Source organism: Kryptolebias marmoratus, linkage group LG16, assembly GCF_001649575.2.
Source record: "Kryptolebias marmoratus isolate JLee-2015 linkage group LG16, ASM164957v2, whole genome shotgun sequence".
NCBI classification, from domain to species: Eukaryota; Metazoa; Chordata; class Actinopteri; order Cyprinodontiformes; family Rivulidae; genus Kryptolebias; species Kryptolebias marmoratus.
The window spans coordinates 6,060,099-6,076,940 of record NC_051445.1 but is presented as its reverse complement, the minus strand read 5'-3'; the positions used below and the strand labels follow the sequence as shown (position 1 = coordinate 6,076,940).

The window sequence follows — 16,842 nt, the reverse complement described above, 5'->3', positions numbered from 1 at the left end:
AGGCCCAAAACACTGATGCTGCAGTAGCACCAACTCTTTGCAGGGCCAGAGCAAAGAGCTGCTTACGTTAGGGGGTGGTGGTTCGTTTTAAGGAGGCTAAATAAAACTTTGTGAGCGCCAAGTTTAAAATTTGACTGTTTTCCAGCCTGGGACAGCTTTGATTGAATAGAAGGAATGTTGAAACGTGGTCTCTTGGCTGAATGGGAACTGTTGCTGTGGAGACGGAGCAGTGTGTGTGTGTGTGTACTCACACATCCTTTTTCCTGGATGACTGAGACTGGTGGGTGTTGGTGGGGTCAACAGTGTAGCTATGTGGGGCATTTCCTTGATGCAGCTTTTGTATTTCTCTAGTTTCTTAACGCCTCTTATGTGTTTTTGTCTTGCTCTGATTTTTCTCTTTCTTATTGTCCCGCTCTCGTCTTTTTATAAATCACTTGGCTCCCTCAAGTCTCTTCTCTGCTTTCCATCAACAACTAGAGCTGGTGTTAAAACTAGAGTCTAGTTTTTGCAAATCATTCACTATAGCGTTTCTAACTAGAAAGTCTATCTAGTAGACAAGCTTTTGTGTCTATTTTCCAGAGATTCTGCATCTTTCTTTTACAGATGTGCCTGACGCACGTTTACATGTGCAGAAATGAAAACTCGTTAAATAGAAGAACAGTTATGGTCGAAGTGATGTCATATTCTGTCAATTATGTAAGACTGTGGAAATCAGCAGTTCAGTGCATTGCCCTCTTTGTCATTGCTCATCATTGTAGGGTTTTCTGAAAGGCCGTTATTATTTATCATCAAAACATTTGAGATGTTGATAGTTTGCCAGCAGCTCTCTTATCCTCAACAATAAACTCCTTTTTATTTTTTGTTTGTTTCATTATTTCTCCAACAGCAGCTGGACATTTTTTCCACTCCAGTTTGACAGCAGATTTTTCTTTTTTTTTTCTTTCTCTTAAGTAATTCTTGACCTTGCTTTATCTTCCAGTCTCTGCCACGGCTTTCTACAAAGCCCAGCCAGTTATCCAGTTCATGTGTGAAGTTCTGGATATCCACAACATAGACGAGCAGCCTCGCCCTCTCACAGACTCGCACCGGGTCAAATTCACCAAAGAAATCAAAGGTGAGGCGGGGGGTGTAAAACTGGGGTTGAACTTGGTTTAAAGTGTGTGCTCAGAGGGCGAGTTTGAGCTACATGCCACAGACATTCATGTCGCTTTAACGCCTTCATAATGTTCGGCAGGTTTAAAGGTGGAGGTGACGCACTGTGGAACGATGCGGAGGAAGTATCGTGTTTGCAACGTGACCCGTCGGCCTGCCAGCCATCAAACGTGAGTCAGCCTTGTGGTGTGGAAGAAAACAGGAGACTCTGGTCTGCATGAGGGTTTGGGAGGGGAAGGCGGGGAACGTGGTCCAAAAAGAGGCAATCACCAATCCGACACCAAAAATAACTGCTTACTCATCTGACAATTATGCAATCGACATTAGTCATCTCTTACTGCGTGAATTATTTTGCAGCGGCTGATGTTTTATTCAAATAATTAACTCTATACCTTTTTAAGTAATGATGAGGAAGGACTCTTTTATTTATTTTTTTTATTTAACAGTTTGTCCAAATCCAGCTTAAACTTCTCATTGGCCTAAAACTTACCACTGTCTCCGTACTCTCTCTTTGTCATCAGTTTTCTTGAAAGCCAAGTCTTAAAAAGATTTTTGTTTTCTGTAATAATTTTAACCAAACTACAATTTAGGTACATGAAGGTACTCATTGCACACTATTAAATTAAAAAAAAAAAGATCATTCTGAACTATACTAAATGGTGCAGTTTAAAAGGGTTTACTCCAGGAGTTTTCCAGATATGCAATTCTGAAATGCAGGTACGCGCTCAATGTAAACAAAGCACTTTTATCTGCATGATTTACTTAAATCTGAGGGTGAATATGTACCAGGACATCAGAGTTGTTGGATTTGTCAAACAGCTCTTCTACGTATGTCATCATTGTTGACCTATTTTCAGTCACTTCAGCTGCTTCTGTGGGTAAATAAACTCACGGCGGTAGTTAGCAGACATTCACAAATTTTGATTACAAATTTTTAAATTAAAGACACATGAACCATTGAAATGATAGGGGTTGAAAAAAGTGCAGGGTTTTTTGTTTTTTTACCAGTCTTTATGACAATGCAGTGAGTACTTTTTTAAAAAGTCAGTAAAAATTGTCTGCTTTTTATAGGAAATATATAGCAGTTAATAAAAAACACATTTTATCATAATAACCAAATTAACAAACACAGCACAGTGGAGGGACTTGATGAGCATTTATAATAATGAAAATATGAAGTTATCAATTAAGATGAACTCAGTAAATCTGCAGATTATAATGCCGTTCAGTTTTAACGGGTGGATTTTTTATTTATTTATTTATTTTTTCAGGTTCCCTCTTCAGTTGGAGAATGGTCAGACTGTAGAACGTACAGTAGCCCAGTATTTCAGGGAAAAGTACAACCTGCAGCTCAAGTACCCACATTTGCCCTGTCTACAAGTGGGCCAGGAGCAAAAGCACACCTACCTGCCTCTGGAGGTGAGGAAAAAACAACCTTTTATTCCACAGTCTCATCTGACTTCAATAATTTAATGACACAAGTTACATTATAATGATTTCAGTTTTTTGTGGTAACTGTAGAAAATGGGAAGTTGAACAGCTGCAGAAATGTTGAAAGCCTACAGGAAATCCTTCTTGTTTTGATTGCAGGTGTGTAACATCGTAGCTGGTCAACGGTGCATCAAGAAGCTGACAGATAATCAGACCTCCACAATGATTAAAGCCACAGCTCGCTCTGCACCCGACCGACAAGAGGAGATCAGCAGGCTGGTGAGTTTTAGGTTTAGGTGAATTTTTTTAGAAATGTGTGTTGGTTTTTTTTTCTATTCAAAATTTGTATTGTTGTATTACTTGTATAATAAAATCTAGTATCTGAGGTCATAAAACAGGAAACAAAAGCAAAGAAAGTTTCAACAATGCAGAATTGATGACAAAAACAATCCCTGCTAACAAAAACGCTGTACTTTATAGTTCACATTACGCCTAAATGTAGTGATAATATAGAATATTTCAAGTGAAGCTGGTAACACTTTTATGGAAAATTTATTCTTTCAAATCTTTGATGCTGTGCTGCTCATGATTTTGTTAAATGACTGAGTTTGTAATCACCTCACCTCTCATTTTATGTTATTACCAGAGGCATGTCTTTGTGCTTTTCCATCACAGTAGGCAATTACAGTGCAAATCTGCCCAAGGACAAAAAAAAGCCTCATTCCAAATGGCTTTAATATGAATCTCCTACAGTGTCTACAGCATTTGTTTATAGAAGGGCTGAAAAACTGCCTGCCGCTGGCTCCAATGAGATTAGCTATACACATTTTATGTGTTGTTAGCTTATTAAACCATGTCCCTTGAGCTGTTGTCTAAGAAGCAAAATGATTGGTGTTCAGAACAACAAATCATAATAAACATGACCATGTTTTTATGCACCACTGGCTGGATGACATGAGTGAAGCATAAACAGATAAGCTGTGCCTGTCAAAGCTACATAATAAATTCTGTTCTACATTTAGATATCCTAATAGAGTTTCAATAAGGTACTGATGGCGGGTGTTTTATTGCAGGTTCATTGATAACTTTTCTATCTTTCCTCATCTTCACAATGCAGAACATGAAATGAAACACAAAAAATAAGCTGGTTATTACTAAAGGACTGTACGTTCTCTTCTAGACTGGCTTGGAAGAATTATTTGTAATATATTTGTCTAGCTCTACAGTTTACTATTGTACTAATACATAGGCTGTCTGATCTCCTGAGACTGCTTGGCTCAATTTCTTTTATAGATAGATAGATATAGATTTAAAAAAATAAAATCTAAAGAAGCTGGTTGTCAGAAGTGTTTCTGTTTGTCTTCATGTTTTTATATAATCATGAGCAGAATGCCTGCTGGCTTTAACCTTACTTAAAATAAACACAAGAATTTTTTTGGTGGTTAGAACAGCAACCAGACTCTTAATTTAAACAATAATCCTCAGGTGATCAGTAGAAACATGTCTAAGTTTCCCGCCTCCTCCTCTTTGCAGGTGCGCAGTGCCAACTATGAAGCGGATCCATTTGTGCAGGAGTTCCAGTTTAAAGTGCGTGACGAGATGGCCCACGTGACGGGGCGAGTGCTACCCGCCCCCATGCTGCAGTACGGCGGCAGGGTGAGCACTGAGCACTTTATGGTACCCTTCTTTTAAATCACGCCCATTCTCTCTGTTTGTCTGACACGCTTTCCCCTTCTGTTCATGTGGGGGAACTAACACTGGCTTCTGTTTGTCCTTCAGGGTTTGCTTACTTAATTATTTATTTAGGTTTTTTGGCTTGTATGGTTGAGTCTCAGTAATGCAACCTTTTATCCTACTTCTCAAAAACATATATAATAAAATGGAGGTGCTAAACTTTGTTTTATTCAGAAAACCTTTTCTTAAACACCTAAATTGTGATTGGCTAGCATTTCGATACTAAAATACTGTAGATTCAGAGAGATTTTAAAAAACAAAGCTGCTTATTGAGACTGAACTATCATTTTGGTTAATACTTGACACATATTTATATATTTTTACTCTGTATTTATGCACACAATACATTTACCTGCTTCATTGCATCACACAGCTAAGCTATAGGATGTAGGAATATATTACAACATGAAAGTTTATATAGTTGTCTTTGTCTTGTAGAAACTTACACAAGCATGTTTTGTTTCTTTGATTCTTATGTCCACGTGTGGATTTATGTGCAGATTGGTGTGGATGCAGAATGCATGTAGTTTGTGTGTTTTTTATCTGTGACTGAGGTTGTGTTTGTTATTCTGTCTGTTTAAGCGTGAGTGCTGTGAACATGTGAGTTTTCACTTGCGTAATTTCTAGTACGTGTTCTGAGACTGTGATGTTGTTTCAGAACCGCACTGTAGCCACACCTAGCCACGGGGTGTGGGACATGAGGGGAAAGCAGTTCCACACTGGGGTGGAGATCAAGATGTGGGCTATTGCCTGCTTCGCCACACAGAGGCAGTGTCGGGAAGAAATTCTCAAGTGAGATTCTTTCTTTCAATGTGACACCCAATTTAAAAAAAAAAAAAAAAAAAGAGCAGATTTTTACAACTTACCTCATCAGTTTGAAAACTTTAGTTGGTTTATTTCAATTTATCTCAGTTTTTCTTGTTAATATCAGCAATCCAGATCCGGTTTATGATCAAATAACGTCTCATCTGAAGTTTGAAAACCCTAAAAGGCTTCTATCGTGTTTAATCAAAATCACCTGAGATTTCCTCCAAAAACACAAATACAATACTGTTACATGCCTCAACACAAGTTGCTGTGGACATGAAGAAAAGCCTGTCTATAAATTAATGAATAAATCCCAATAATTATGTGAATGATTATGTTGTTAGGCGATTTGTTTCCTTTCACTCACGTTTGTCTCTTATGCAGGGGTTTCACAGACCAGCTCCGTAAAATCTCTAAGGATGCTGGGATGCCCATCCAAGGCCAGCCGTGCTTCTGTAAATACGCCCAGGGAGCGGACAGCGTGGAGCCCATGTTCAGACACCTGAAGAACACCTATGCCGGACTACAGCTCATCATTGTCATTCTTCCTGGGAAAACTCCAGTCTATGGTTAGAAAACTGCTGCACCACGAACATATTTTAATCCAGAAATGTACTTCCAACACAAACAAGTACTTAAAAACTATTGTCTTTGGTGAAACCCCCACAGCGGAGGTGAAGCGTGTGGGAGACACCCTTTTGGGCATGGCGACCCAGTGTGTTCAGGTGAAGAATGTAGTAAAGACGTCACCTCAGACCCTCTCCAACCTCTGCCTCAAGATCAATGTGAAGCTGGGAGGCATAAACAACATCTTGGTGCCTCACCAAAGGTACGTCAGAGTTTCCTCTAACTTTTCTTAATCACAACTGTCTTATAGTATTATTTATTTGAAACTGGTAACTTGTTTCGACAATGTATTGGTCATCATGATGCCGTATGATGCCACACTCCTTCTAATTCCCGTCTTTGCCGATTCTTGATCCGCAGACCATCAGTGTTTCAGCAGCCAGTTATCTTCCTGGGAGCAGATGTCACACATCCACCAGCTGGAGACGGGAAGAAGCCTTCAATTGCAGCAGTTAGTTTCATCTCTTCTGCACTCTTTTACTTTCTCCTTCTGATTCATCATCATTACCCTCCTCCTCCGTCACTTATCTCTTTCAGGTGGTTGGCAGTATGGACGCCCACCCCAGCAGGTACTGTGCCACTGTGCGTGTCCAGAGACCCAGGCAGGAGGTCATCCAGGACCTGGCCTCCATGGTGCGGGAACTGCTCATCCAGTTCTACAAGTCAACCCGCTACAAGCCTACCAGGATCATTTTCTACAGGGACGGAGTTTCAGAAGGCCAGTTCAGACAGGTTTGCTATCACTTCTTTTCTTTTTTTGAAATAAAAAGCTTTTATTTTTACTCATCAAGTGAAATAAACCCCAGATCATTGTCAAAGTTCTGTAGAATATGTTCCAGAAAGTGTTTGTAGTTGACAATGTTGTCCTGGGTGTTTGGAAAACCTGCAGACTTAGTTAAATAATTTAATATTAGTCTTCAAGTGTCCAGGTGAGCTCAGGTTTAGGAATAATTAAGTGCTGAAATTTGTAAAAATGTAAATCCTATTTATTTTACAAAGTTACATCTTTGTAAAAATAATAAGTGAATACATGTTCACTTTTGCTATTAATTAAATTTTTATTACACATTAAATAGTTTGTGTTTGGGGTGTACTTTGATACCAGCAGTTTAAACTTCTAAGAATAAAGTTTACACAGTTTTCTTTAAGTGGTTTAATTTTTCCCCAAAAACACCTCAAGCAGCGTTTGTCCTCCCACTCATCAGGTGCTGTACTATGAGCTGCTGGCCATCCGTGAGGCCTGTATCAGCCTGGAGAAGGAGTACCAGCCAGGCATTACCTACATTGTTGTGCAAAAACGCCACCATACACGCCTCTTCTGCGCCGACCGTAATGAGAGAGTAAGTTCCCAACACATGCACGCACACAAAAAAAATAAAATAAATAAAAAACACTGCCTATTTGAGTAGAACAAAATAATTGCTCCTATTAAAGTTAGTCAATATTGCTTTTATGCCTTTGCCTCTGTAAAAACACTGAGAGCAGTTTCATATTTTCGTGGCTATTTGTCCGATTAATCCTTGTGCGAGGCCACTTTGGAAAGAAAATTTCTGCAAATTTGACAAAATTTGAACAAAAGTGACAATTTTACACAAATAACTGAGAGGACAAGAGAAAAATAATGACCCTAAAGAACCAAAGTGGTGAATGAGAGCTGATATTGGTTGTTAGGTTTAATTAACATTATCAGCTGTTTGATAATGAATCAACCTGATGAGCTGAGAAGAGTTAAGGGTGAACAGCCATAACTGTGCTGATAGATCCCTGAATTTTCAACTGTCATATATGCAATAAAACTAGGAAAAAAAGGCATAAAGTTACATTTTACAAGTGATTAATAGGTAAAGATTAAAAATGCTGATATTGTCAAAGAAAAGTTTCAGGACTTGATCAATACCTGAATAAGAAATAACTGCATTTGTCATGAATGTGAACAAAGATGCAAACTTACTGGCTGCTGAAGTTGTACAACTACGAGGAGATCATTCTAGTTTATGCTCTTTATTAGCACAATAAGTACTGAAAATGGTCTTCTTTATTTACCTTTGATAGTTAATTGGACTGTTACCCCTCCTAACTTGTGTAATTGCATTCGATTTAAGCATTAGCCCCAACCCAGACCAATAGCTCTGGAGTGGCACTCAGTGTCTCCTGAGTAAGACCAACCAGTAATAACCTTATTTTTTTTCCACAGGCACTTTCGTTCAGAGCATTAAACTCTCAAGGGCATTATAAAAATAATGGGTTGTTTTGGGGAAAAAACTGGTTGAACATTTTTAATGGCTGTGCCATGATGTGTTTATATTTAGTAGAATTAGTAGAATCGTACGTCCTAAAATCATGAAGGGCTTTAAATGTTCTTCTGTGTTTGTTTTTGTTTTGATCTCCCCGCATGCTTTGCTTATTTATTTATTTTCCTTTTTTACTGGCTATAGTTGGGACTAACTGACATGATGTTTGCTTTGTAAGGTTGGACGCAGTGGAAACATTCCTGCTGGTACTACTGTGGATACTGACATCACACATCCCTACGAGTTTGATTTTTACCTCTGCAGTCACGCTGGAATACAGGTTAGAACATCTTGTTCATCTTGTCTTCTGTTTACAACTCGCTGCCGTTTTGTGTCACAATCCTCCAAACTAAACAACCAACAAATCTCAACACCTGTCTGAGTGCTACCACAGCTCTTTTCATTTTGTGAGCCCAGTTTAAAAGAAAATCCAGTGACTAATATTGTCATTTATTACTTTTTCCTCAGGGCACCAGTCGGCCCTCCCACTACCATGTACTGTGGGACGACAATTGTTTTACTGCTGACGAGTTTCAGCTGCTCACCTACCAGTTGTGCCACACCTATGTGCGCTGTACCCGCTCAGTTTCCATCCCTGCACCTGCCTACTACGCCCACCTGGTGGCCTTCCGTGCCCGCTACCATTTGGTGGACAAAGAGCATGACAGGTAAAAAGAGTCGAAAACCAGGTTTTGTTGTTTTAAACTTCAAATGTTAAAGCAGCAAGAATCTGAACAGTTATTTTTGCAGTAATTTAACAGCAGTTGTCTTTTTTTTTTTTTTTTTCTTTGGACGAATGTATAATTTTTGAAGGCATGCAGCTGGATATAGTTTGTTGTTTTGCTACAGCTAGTCCTTTCTCTTTCCGCAGCGCTGAAGGCAGCCATGTTTCTGGTCAGAGTAACGGTCGTGACCCCCAGGCGCTGGCCAAAGCTGTTCAGATTCACCACGACACTCTGAGGACCATGTACTTCGCCTGAGTGAACAACAACCACCCTCTTCAAACATTACCCCCTTTAACACAGACACACAAACACAAAAACAGCCATGCACGCCTGGCTCGCCAGTCTAGAAGTCCTCATAGGTGCATGTCCCCCCCACCCCCCCACATGCCTAGTCAATGCGGACCTGACACTGTGCAGAGGAAAGCAGGGAGGAGAGAGGGGAGAAGGCACCCCCCCCACACTGGACTGAGGATGCAATCGCTGCTTTAAAAAAAAACAAGACAGAAACTCAGCACTATTATGCAATATTAAACCAGCCAACTAGTTGATTTCCTCCCTTATTAGGCCCCTTTCTAGTGCCCTTCTTGTTTTGTTTTGTTGTTTTTTTTTTGTTATTTTTTCTGTTTGTCTCCTCTTTTTGTGACCCTGAGGGTGTTTTTATTTTTGTTTCTTTTTACTTTTCCCCTCCTCTGGTGTGGACCTTTTTAATGGTCTATTATTCTGCTCCTTTTGCCATTTCTAGTACCTCAAGTCGGTTTGAGCAGCAGCACTTTTACATTCTTTCTATTTTACTGTAGTTTGTCGATACTCCCCAACCTTTGAAACTAGTAAGCAGCGTTTTGGTTTATTTTGGAGCACAGTTTTACGGACCATGGGTCCTCCCAAGTTGCCACTTTTTATTTTTTCTCTCCTTTTGTCACTTCTCATTAGTGTTTCTTTTTTGAGACAAATATAATTTTTGAGCACACTGCCATCTGTTGGCGACGAGGTATAAATGCCCCCCTAAAGTCACAAGTCGAACCAGTCAGTTGTCTTGTTTGTACTGGGGCAGGTTTATTGGCTGATATATCAGTTGCTGAATTTCAACCATCTATGGGGTATGTTTGAGTGTAACACTGTTTTAATCTAGTTGTTTCTTCTGCATCATGTGAAACATTTTATGATTCTACCTTTTTTAATGACTCTATGTAAGCTTTTTGTTTTTAATCTCAGCAATCATCGCCCATTCATTTCACTCAGTGCTTTATCTTGCATTTCCCTTTTTATGTTTGAGATGGCGGATAATTAGCGATTGTGTCAACGGTTTTCTTTTAGTGCAATAATCAGACGAGCGAAGGGAAGAGGATTTTAGGGGACTTGAGCGACTCATAACAGTTAAATATTTCATCAGAAAGTGAGTTTCCTCAAAAGGAGAAAAGTTTTGCCACTTCCAAGGCACTTTTTTTTTTTTGCATTGCTCCTCTGTGAGTCAAATGAGCAGCACACTTTTTTTTTTTTTACCTTTTTCCTTACTGTTAGGCAAAAATGGTGCAACAGTTTCTGCGATTTGTCGTTTTTTTATTATTTTTTTTTACTTGAACTGAAGGATTTAATGCGCCCCTGTGGTTTTCGAGCATGTCTGTTGACTTTTCGAACTCCTGATCAATAGTTTGCTAATGAGGTTGATTTTTTATTATGGCTGAAAAAAAAAAAATTGCAAACCTTTTCACCTGACGACAGCAGAGTGGAGTATTAAGGCCATAATGAGGTAGTATTCAAGTGCCTGGCAGAAACATTTGATTGTCAAAAGCTGTATTCCTGATCAAACGTTATACTCCAAAACATGGACAGGATATTTAAGCAAGAACGTATCACCTGATGCCTCTCATTCTTCTCATCATCCATCTACTGACTGTACATCTCATCCAGATATCCTATAGTTCAAAGTATGTATTCTAAATGCTTGTACAGGAGTGTTGGCTTTGCTTCGGAGTGGTTTTATTTCTTTGGAGCGTTTTATTTTTTTTTGCTTAATGTTACAAGACATGAATCCAGCTGCTACATTGAGTTTGGAGGAAAAAAAAAAAGTGGACTGGGCTTATGGGCATGGAGTTAGCCTTGTTATAAACCAATTCTTTCAGTAACATTTTTCACTTAATAGAAATTTAAAAGTCCACAGAAGGTGAAATTCCTGCCCATGTAACTGGCCCTGAACTGGGACTTGCTTCAAAGCACAGCAGAGGAGTCAAGCAGATGACAGACAGCTGCAGCCGAAGTACGACCGTTTGTTGACACTAGTTCTTTTCACACGTCGTCTGTGCCTTACTGGCGTCAAAAGGAAACCAAGAGACCAAACAGAGGCAGCTCACTGCAGAGATACACAGCAGTGTCCTGCACACTACGCCTCCAGACTGCTCGTTGGCTTAAGTGTTGTGTAGAAATGTGGGAGTGAGTAGTTTACGGTCCCCGTGTAGCTTTTCTCCTCTGCTGATGACCTGAAGCTTGTTGGGGACATATTTGTAGAAAAGTTATCTGCACTAAAAGAAGCGTGTGTTTCTGGACTGAACACAGGCATGGTGCTACTCTAAGAATTTGAATCTGAGCCTCTGTAGGAGACTCATTATGAGCAGGTAAGGTAGTGGAGAGAATAAAACAAACAAACATTAAACCTCACTAATGGAAGGACGGGAGAGAGGGTGCTTCTGTTATGATCGGTGCGGAAAGATTTAGATTTACAAGTTTTATAACTTTAGGTAAGATAAGCTTAGATGCATGATTTTTAATTTGGGTTAGATCAGCATTGAGAGCTTGTAAATGGAACAACAGCAGACGTTCCTTCGGACGGTGGGGTATAAATAAGGGTCCTGCCTCCACTGTTGCATTTGACTGCCTTTCATGGGCGAGCCTTCCACTGTGGAAGCCAGTGGGTTTGAGCCTTTATTTCACAAGTATCTGAAAGCCTTTTTAAAAAGCCAGAATAAAAAAAATATATTTGTACATTTTAAGTTATGTAATGCACACCACTTATTTTTGCTAACAGAAAAAAAATGTAGTCTAATTATCAATCTTAGTAATAAATGTATCATGAGAAGTAATAGTTCAAAAAATAACAGTTTTATTATTGCAACTGACTGTTGACTTGTTCCTGTGTCAGTGTATAACGTATAGTATCTGTGTGAACAGTGGTGGGCTTGTTGGACCTAGTGACGTGTGTTTGGACTGTCATACTGTTATTGATAGGGGATGCGTACTTTACCCACCTCTTTCTTTGGTGTTGAAAAGAAAAAAACAGCTTGCAAGATGCTTAATACTTATTTCTCTTCTAATTTTTGTCAATGTTCAAGCAGTTGGAAGCTTGTCATAGAGGAGCGGATGTTTGCATATTTGGAAAGCCTGTGCTTTACATCCTGTAGTGACAACAACAACAAAAAAGAACAGAAGAAGAGTCGGTTGTCATGTTGATCTTGTTCTCTTGAATGTTCTCGGTTTTCCCTCGACTGGTGCTGATGCCTGCTCCTTAACAAGGTGGGGTGGAGTGGGAAGGATTAGGCAAGTAGTTCTTGAAGGTTTTGGTAATCCATTTCAAAGACGCGCTATCAAAGAATAACTCAACATTGTTATTCCTTTTGTGTTAAACCCTTTGGGAGGATTTGCATCATATTGCAACCTCTGTTCCTCCTTTTTCCTTAAACTGGCCTCCATATTTTAGCCACTTCCAGGGGCTCACGGATTCAGAGACTTGGCCTCCTGGTAAATCTGCAGTGTGACAAAGCTGGTAATCTTATTTTTGCTTCTTAAAAATTTACTCCCCTGTGCCAGAGGATTACATTCCATGGCCATACAATTTCAACCAATCCCCCTACAAGGTGTAGGAAAGGTAAGAGCTGAAGGACAGTTTCGCGGGTTCCCTGATTTATTTAAGTGAGTGTTTTAAAAAGAACTGAAGCTGATCAGTGAAAGCTTTAGGTGGCAAATTACTACAGAAGTTAAATAGATGAATGTATGGGGTTGATTGATTCACTGTCTTTGCTGTCTGAAATGGATGTTCAGATCGTGGAAACACATGTTTACATAGCAGATGTGTTTGCCTGGCTAACTTTTAAAATGTCATCAGCTTTTCTTAGCAAATATAGGTAAGAGATGACCTAACATAAGCAAGACCTTTTCGCCCAGTGAGAGTGAACCTTCTGATTGGATAATTTTTGTTTTTCTTCCTCAAAATAAATTTGTGTCGATGGCAAAGAAAAACTCTTGATTTTTTTCCTCTGTTTGTATTAAAATTACTTATCATATTTGATGAAAATAATAGGGTACACTAATTTCAAATTTGCAAACAATGCACACCGACGAGCTGAAGAAAATTGTCAAATTGATTGCACAAGGTCAGTGTCTCAAATCGTTTTTCATTTCTTTAATCGAAGTAAGATGCTTTACATTTATAGTAATTAATCAGTCTTACAGATTTTGGTTGCTCTTTTTGTTGTGGAAGGAAGCGAAGGAGTGAGGAAAAAGTCCACAGAAAGTGCCTTTCCTCTTGATGGTGCTGTATATTGAAAGTGAAAATGTAAAATCAAAGAAATAAGAATTCCTCAGTGCAGGATGGGCTGCATTTTACACAAACTCACTTGTTTATTATTTAGAGATGGCAATGCAAATATGTATTTTGTGTATTTTAGACTGTAAGCCTACATAGATGTAGAATATTATGCCAAGTATATGGTCTTGATGGAGCTATCGCTTTTTTTAGTGCGTTTAGTGTATTGGACCAGTGGTTTGTTGGTACAGTGGAATGTGGATCTGGGTGGGTTTGCAGGGATGGAGCTTAGGGGCATAAATGACACAGGGATGGTGTGACACACCCCATCTCACGTTTGACAAACATAGCACAGCACTTTAAAGACTGCCACTCTCACTCAGACACATAGCCAAGAGGTTTCAAACCCTGTTGCTTCATTTCTCCGCCTCAAGAAGAGGAGATGATTCAAACCTCAGCCTAAAGGGGAAGTCGAAGGGATGTGCGCTACCAAACTTCGCAGTCGGTCATCAACAGTGGGCCTTGTGCTCCTCTGTTGCTGACCCGACCTGCTCTCGGGTGTCTGTTTCCTCTCTGAAACTGCCGCTCGACACCTTGTTACAGCTGGAGCTGGGTATCAGAACATGATTTCTTTCTACCCTCTAGATTCAGGGCTGAAAATTTCTGAAGCAACTTTGAAGCCCGGACCTTTTTAATATAGTGCACTCTTGCAACAACAGGTAGTACTTTTTTTTTTTTTTTTAATCTTTTCTCTCACTTAAAACAGCAGATCTGTTTCAAGCAAGCAGAAAAAAAACAATGAATCCAGTCAAGATTTTAAGCTGTTTAATGTTAATGTCCCTACATTTAATATATTAACATTAAAGATACCAGGTACAGTGTCAGTATTGAGACTTTCCTCTTGATGCCCAGCCTTAGTAGCAGTCCATGGCAATAGTTCCCATCTTAGTGCAATGCCCTGCCATGTGTCTTGTCCCTGACGGAGGGAATGTGTTCCCAGGAGTACCTTGTCTTGAGCCGGTATGCTGACGACTAAACTGAGGACGGTCTGTAGTTCTGTGGGTACCTTTTCAGTCCGGAGGGTTGAAATCTTTCTATTACAAGAAATCTCAAAACACTGCACCTCACTTACCTTGGTATGCTGCATATGTTATACTACATGAAAGAAAACTGCAAATTGCTTTTATTACATATAATGCTTGAGTAATGCCTGATTGCGATATTCTTATACAGTAACTATTTTAGAGTCAAAATAGGTATAACTGTAAAAAAATATATATATTCTGTTTTGTCTTAACACTTATCCAATTTTGAAATATTGTTCTTGAGCCGATTTTTATTGTCCTATTTAAATGTGTTGTTCTTTAAATATATATATATATGAAATATAAGCCGAATATTTTATGGTGTATTTATTGAGAGTACGTTGAAGCGGCCTGGAGTCTCTGCATCACTTTGCAGCATGGTGGGGGCAGAGCAAGGAGAAAGAGGCCTTTGTTAAGCCCCTCCCCCTTCATGTTAACGCCTTATTCTCTTAGACATGCAAGCACAACAATATAGCGGAGGGATGCGAGGTTGAGGGGAGGAAGAGCGTTGATTTGACTCGTTGCACAGTTGTTCATCTAGGACTGACACTTCCAGGTCAACTCTCTCGTCCTCGATATTTTCCTGATCTTTACCCTCCGCATTGGTTTTACCACCTGAGAGGGTCAAACTCGCCACATGCTGCAGCTCATCTCTGACGAAGGGAACCATTTGTGAACCACACTGACCCGAGTGTTGAAAAGCTGACTGTTCATCCCAAGCTGCTAATTGGTACGTTAGCCATGTAAGTGGGGGGGGGGGATGGAGGGAAAGAAAGATGTTGGAAAGGCAAATAACGTTTTATTTTATTATTATTATTATTATTATTTTTTTTTACTTTATCTTTTGAGTAGGCTTAGCGTTTTTTCCTCAGAAATTGTCTCCTTTTTGAGTTTCACCTTTCTTGTGCCAGAATATTTTACAACAGGAACAGGTCTCATTCCACAAGAGAAGACATGCCTCAGCCTTAAGTGCGTTCTTACACAGCCGTCAGAAATCTATGTGACCTCGCAGAGCCTTTGTTGGGTGGCCTACCAAGAAACCTAGCCTATGTACTTGATCTGTTCTGACTCCCAACTGGCATCTTCATCTCTTCTCGCTTCTCATGTAAACCACTATCATTGTTGGAGAAACGCTGTGATCTCTTGGTGACGAAGTGTGAACTTTTAAACGTTGCTCCATCTCATCTGTATTTATGTAGAAACCAGGTCTGGGTCAAACATTATTTGGAAACCACTCTTGGCATTTGTTTTCTCCAGATGAGCAGTGTCTTCTGGCTCAGGATGCTTTGGATATCAAAAGTCTGATCTGAGTTTTTTTTTTACAGTTTGTACGAACTTTGTTGGTTCTCATTGTCTAGATGTTGATTTTCAGATACAGTTTGACCCGGGCTCGAAAAGAACCACAAGGTTCCTTAGAGTGCTGGATTACAGAGACCTGTGCCTGTAATAAGAACCAAGAAGAAATCGTGTTGTGATAAACTTTTTTTTTCTTTTGAATTAGTTTTGAAACTGTTGGTTGTCCCTCAGCCCATCAGTCAGAGACATGGACCTTTGAGTGTTGTTAAACATGTTCCAAAGCAAAAAGACCCTTTGTCCTTTTCAACCAAATAAGTTTTGGTCTGTAAATGTTTATCATAATGTTTACTCTCATGGCCCACATGTAGTAATATTTTCATTTTTTTTGCATTTGCATTCCAGCAGATTTCAAACCAAATACTGCAGAAGAGATTAGGCTCCTGATGCCATTTGTTCACACAAAATGCTTTGATGGCAGATAATTAAACAGTGGCCAAGGATCTGAAACACTTCGTGTTCTCTGATTGTTCAGAAAAAAAAGATGTTTTTCTTCATTGTAGCAAACTAAAGATCATGGGCTCTGATACTTCTGAGGGAGGCACCAGCAAACAGATGTATACGTTGAGCAGTCAACACAAGATGATCCATGTCTCAGTATTTAGCAAAGGCTCTGTTGTACCAACAGCTCTATTCCTTTCAGTTTTAAATGTCTTTCTTTTGTAACTCTCCTATAGTTTGTTGGCCTTTTTAGTGTTGCTTTGCTTCAGTTTGAAGTGTATCTTTGACTAATACTTGCAATAAAATGCTTTGCTTTACCTTGGTTGTCACAATGAGATATTTGTGTGTCCGCAGTGAAATGTTAGGCTATAAACCTTGAATGCACAGAATTATGTTGGCCCGCCACGGTTAAACCTACAGAAGAAATTAGGTTGAAGTTAGACATGTCTGAATATAGAAACAAACCATTTTAAATGCAACATGTCAGTACTTTTTAAAATGTTTTATTTTATGGGAGGTAAACATAATATCTCTCAATGATCCAAAGGTTCGACACCAGAACCAAACTCAGTGCGGTTGGCTGGTGATTTAATCAATAAAACTGATCAGAATTTACCAGCAACACGTTCAGCTGCAGATATAAACGCAGTAATAATCTGAAGCATTCAGACAAGGCATAAAAA

General features: G+C 39.4%; 1 protein-coding gene across 2 annotated transcripts in view; it reads left to right on the top strand.

The window, feature by feature from the left end:
* LOC108240358 (protein argonaute-3) overlaps nucleotides 1-16,477 on the top strand; it is a 31,337-nt gene extending 14,860 nt beyond the window's left edge. Inside the window, exons 6-19 of one of the 2 annotated variants that reach the window (XM_017423756.3) lie at nucleotides 980-1,114; nucleotides 1,235-1,322; nucleotides 2,424-2,571; nucleotides 2,743-2,862; nucleotides 4,117-4,260; nucleotides 4,976-5,109; nucleotides 5,509-5,693; nucleotides 5,794-5,953; nucleotides 6,112-6,202; nucleotides 6,289-6,483; nucleotides 6,957-7,091; nucleotides 8,221-8,322; nucleotides 8,511-8,710; nucleotides 8,914-16,477. In XM_017423756.3, the coding sequence (XP_017279245.1) occupies nucleotides 980-1,114; nucleotides 1,235-1,322; nucleotides 2,424-2,571; nucleotides 2,743-2,862; nucleotides 4,117-4,260; nucleotides 4,976-5,109; nucleotides 5,509-5,693; nucleotides 5,794-5,953; nucleotides 6,112-6,202; nucleotides 6,289-6,483; nucleotides 6,957-7,091; nucleotides 8,221-8,322; nucleotides 8,511-8,710; nucleotides 8,914-9,022 (1,946 nt within the window). In that variant the 3' untranslated portion in view covers nucleotides 9,023-16,477. The remainder of the gene's footprint in view (nucleotides 1-979; nucleotides 1,115-1,234; nucleotides 1,323-2,423; nucleotides 2,572-2,742; nucleotides 2,863-4,116; nucleotides 4,261-4,975; nucleotides 5,110-5,508; nucleotides 5,694-5,793; nucleotides 5,954-6,111; nucleotides 6,203-6,288; nucleotides 6,484-6,956; nucleotides 7,092-8,220; nucleotides 8,323-8,510; nucleotides 8,711-8,913) is intronic. The other variant, XM_017423757.3, reaches the window with a different exon arrangement.
* The last annotated feature ends 365 nt before the right edge of the window (nucleotides 16,478-16,842 follow it).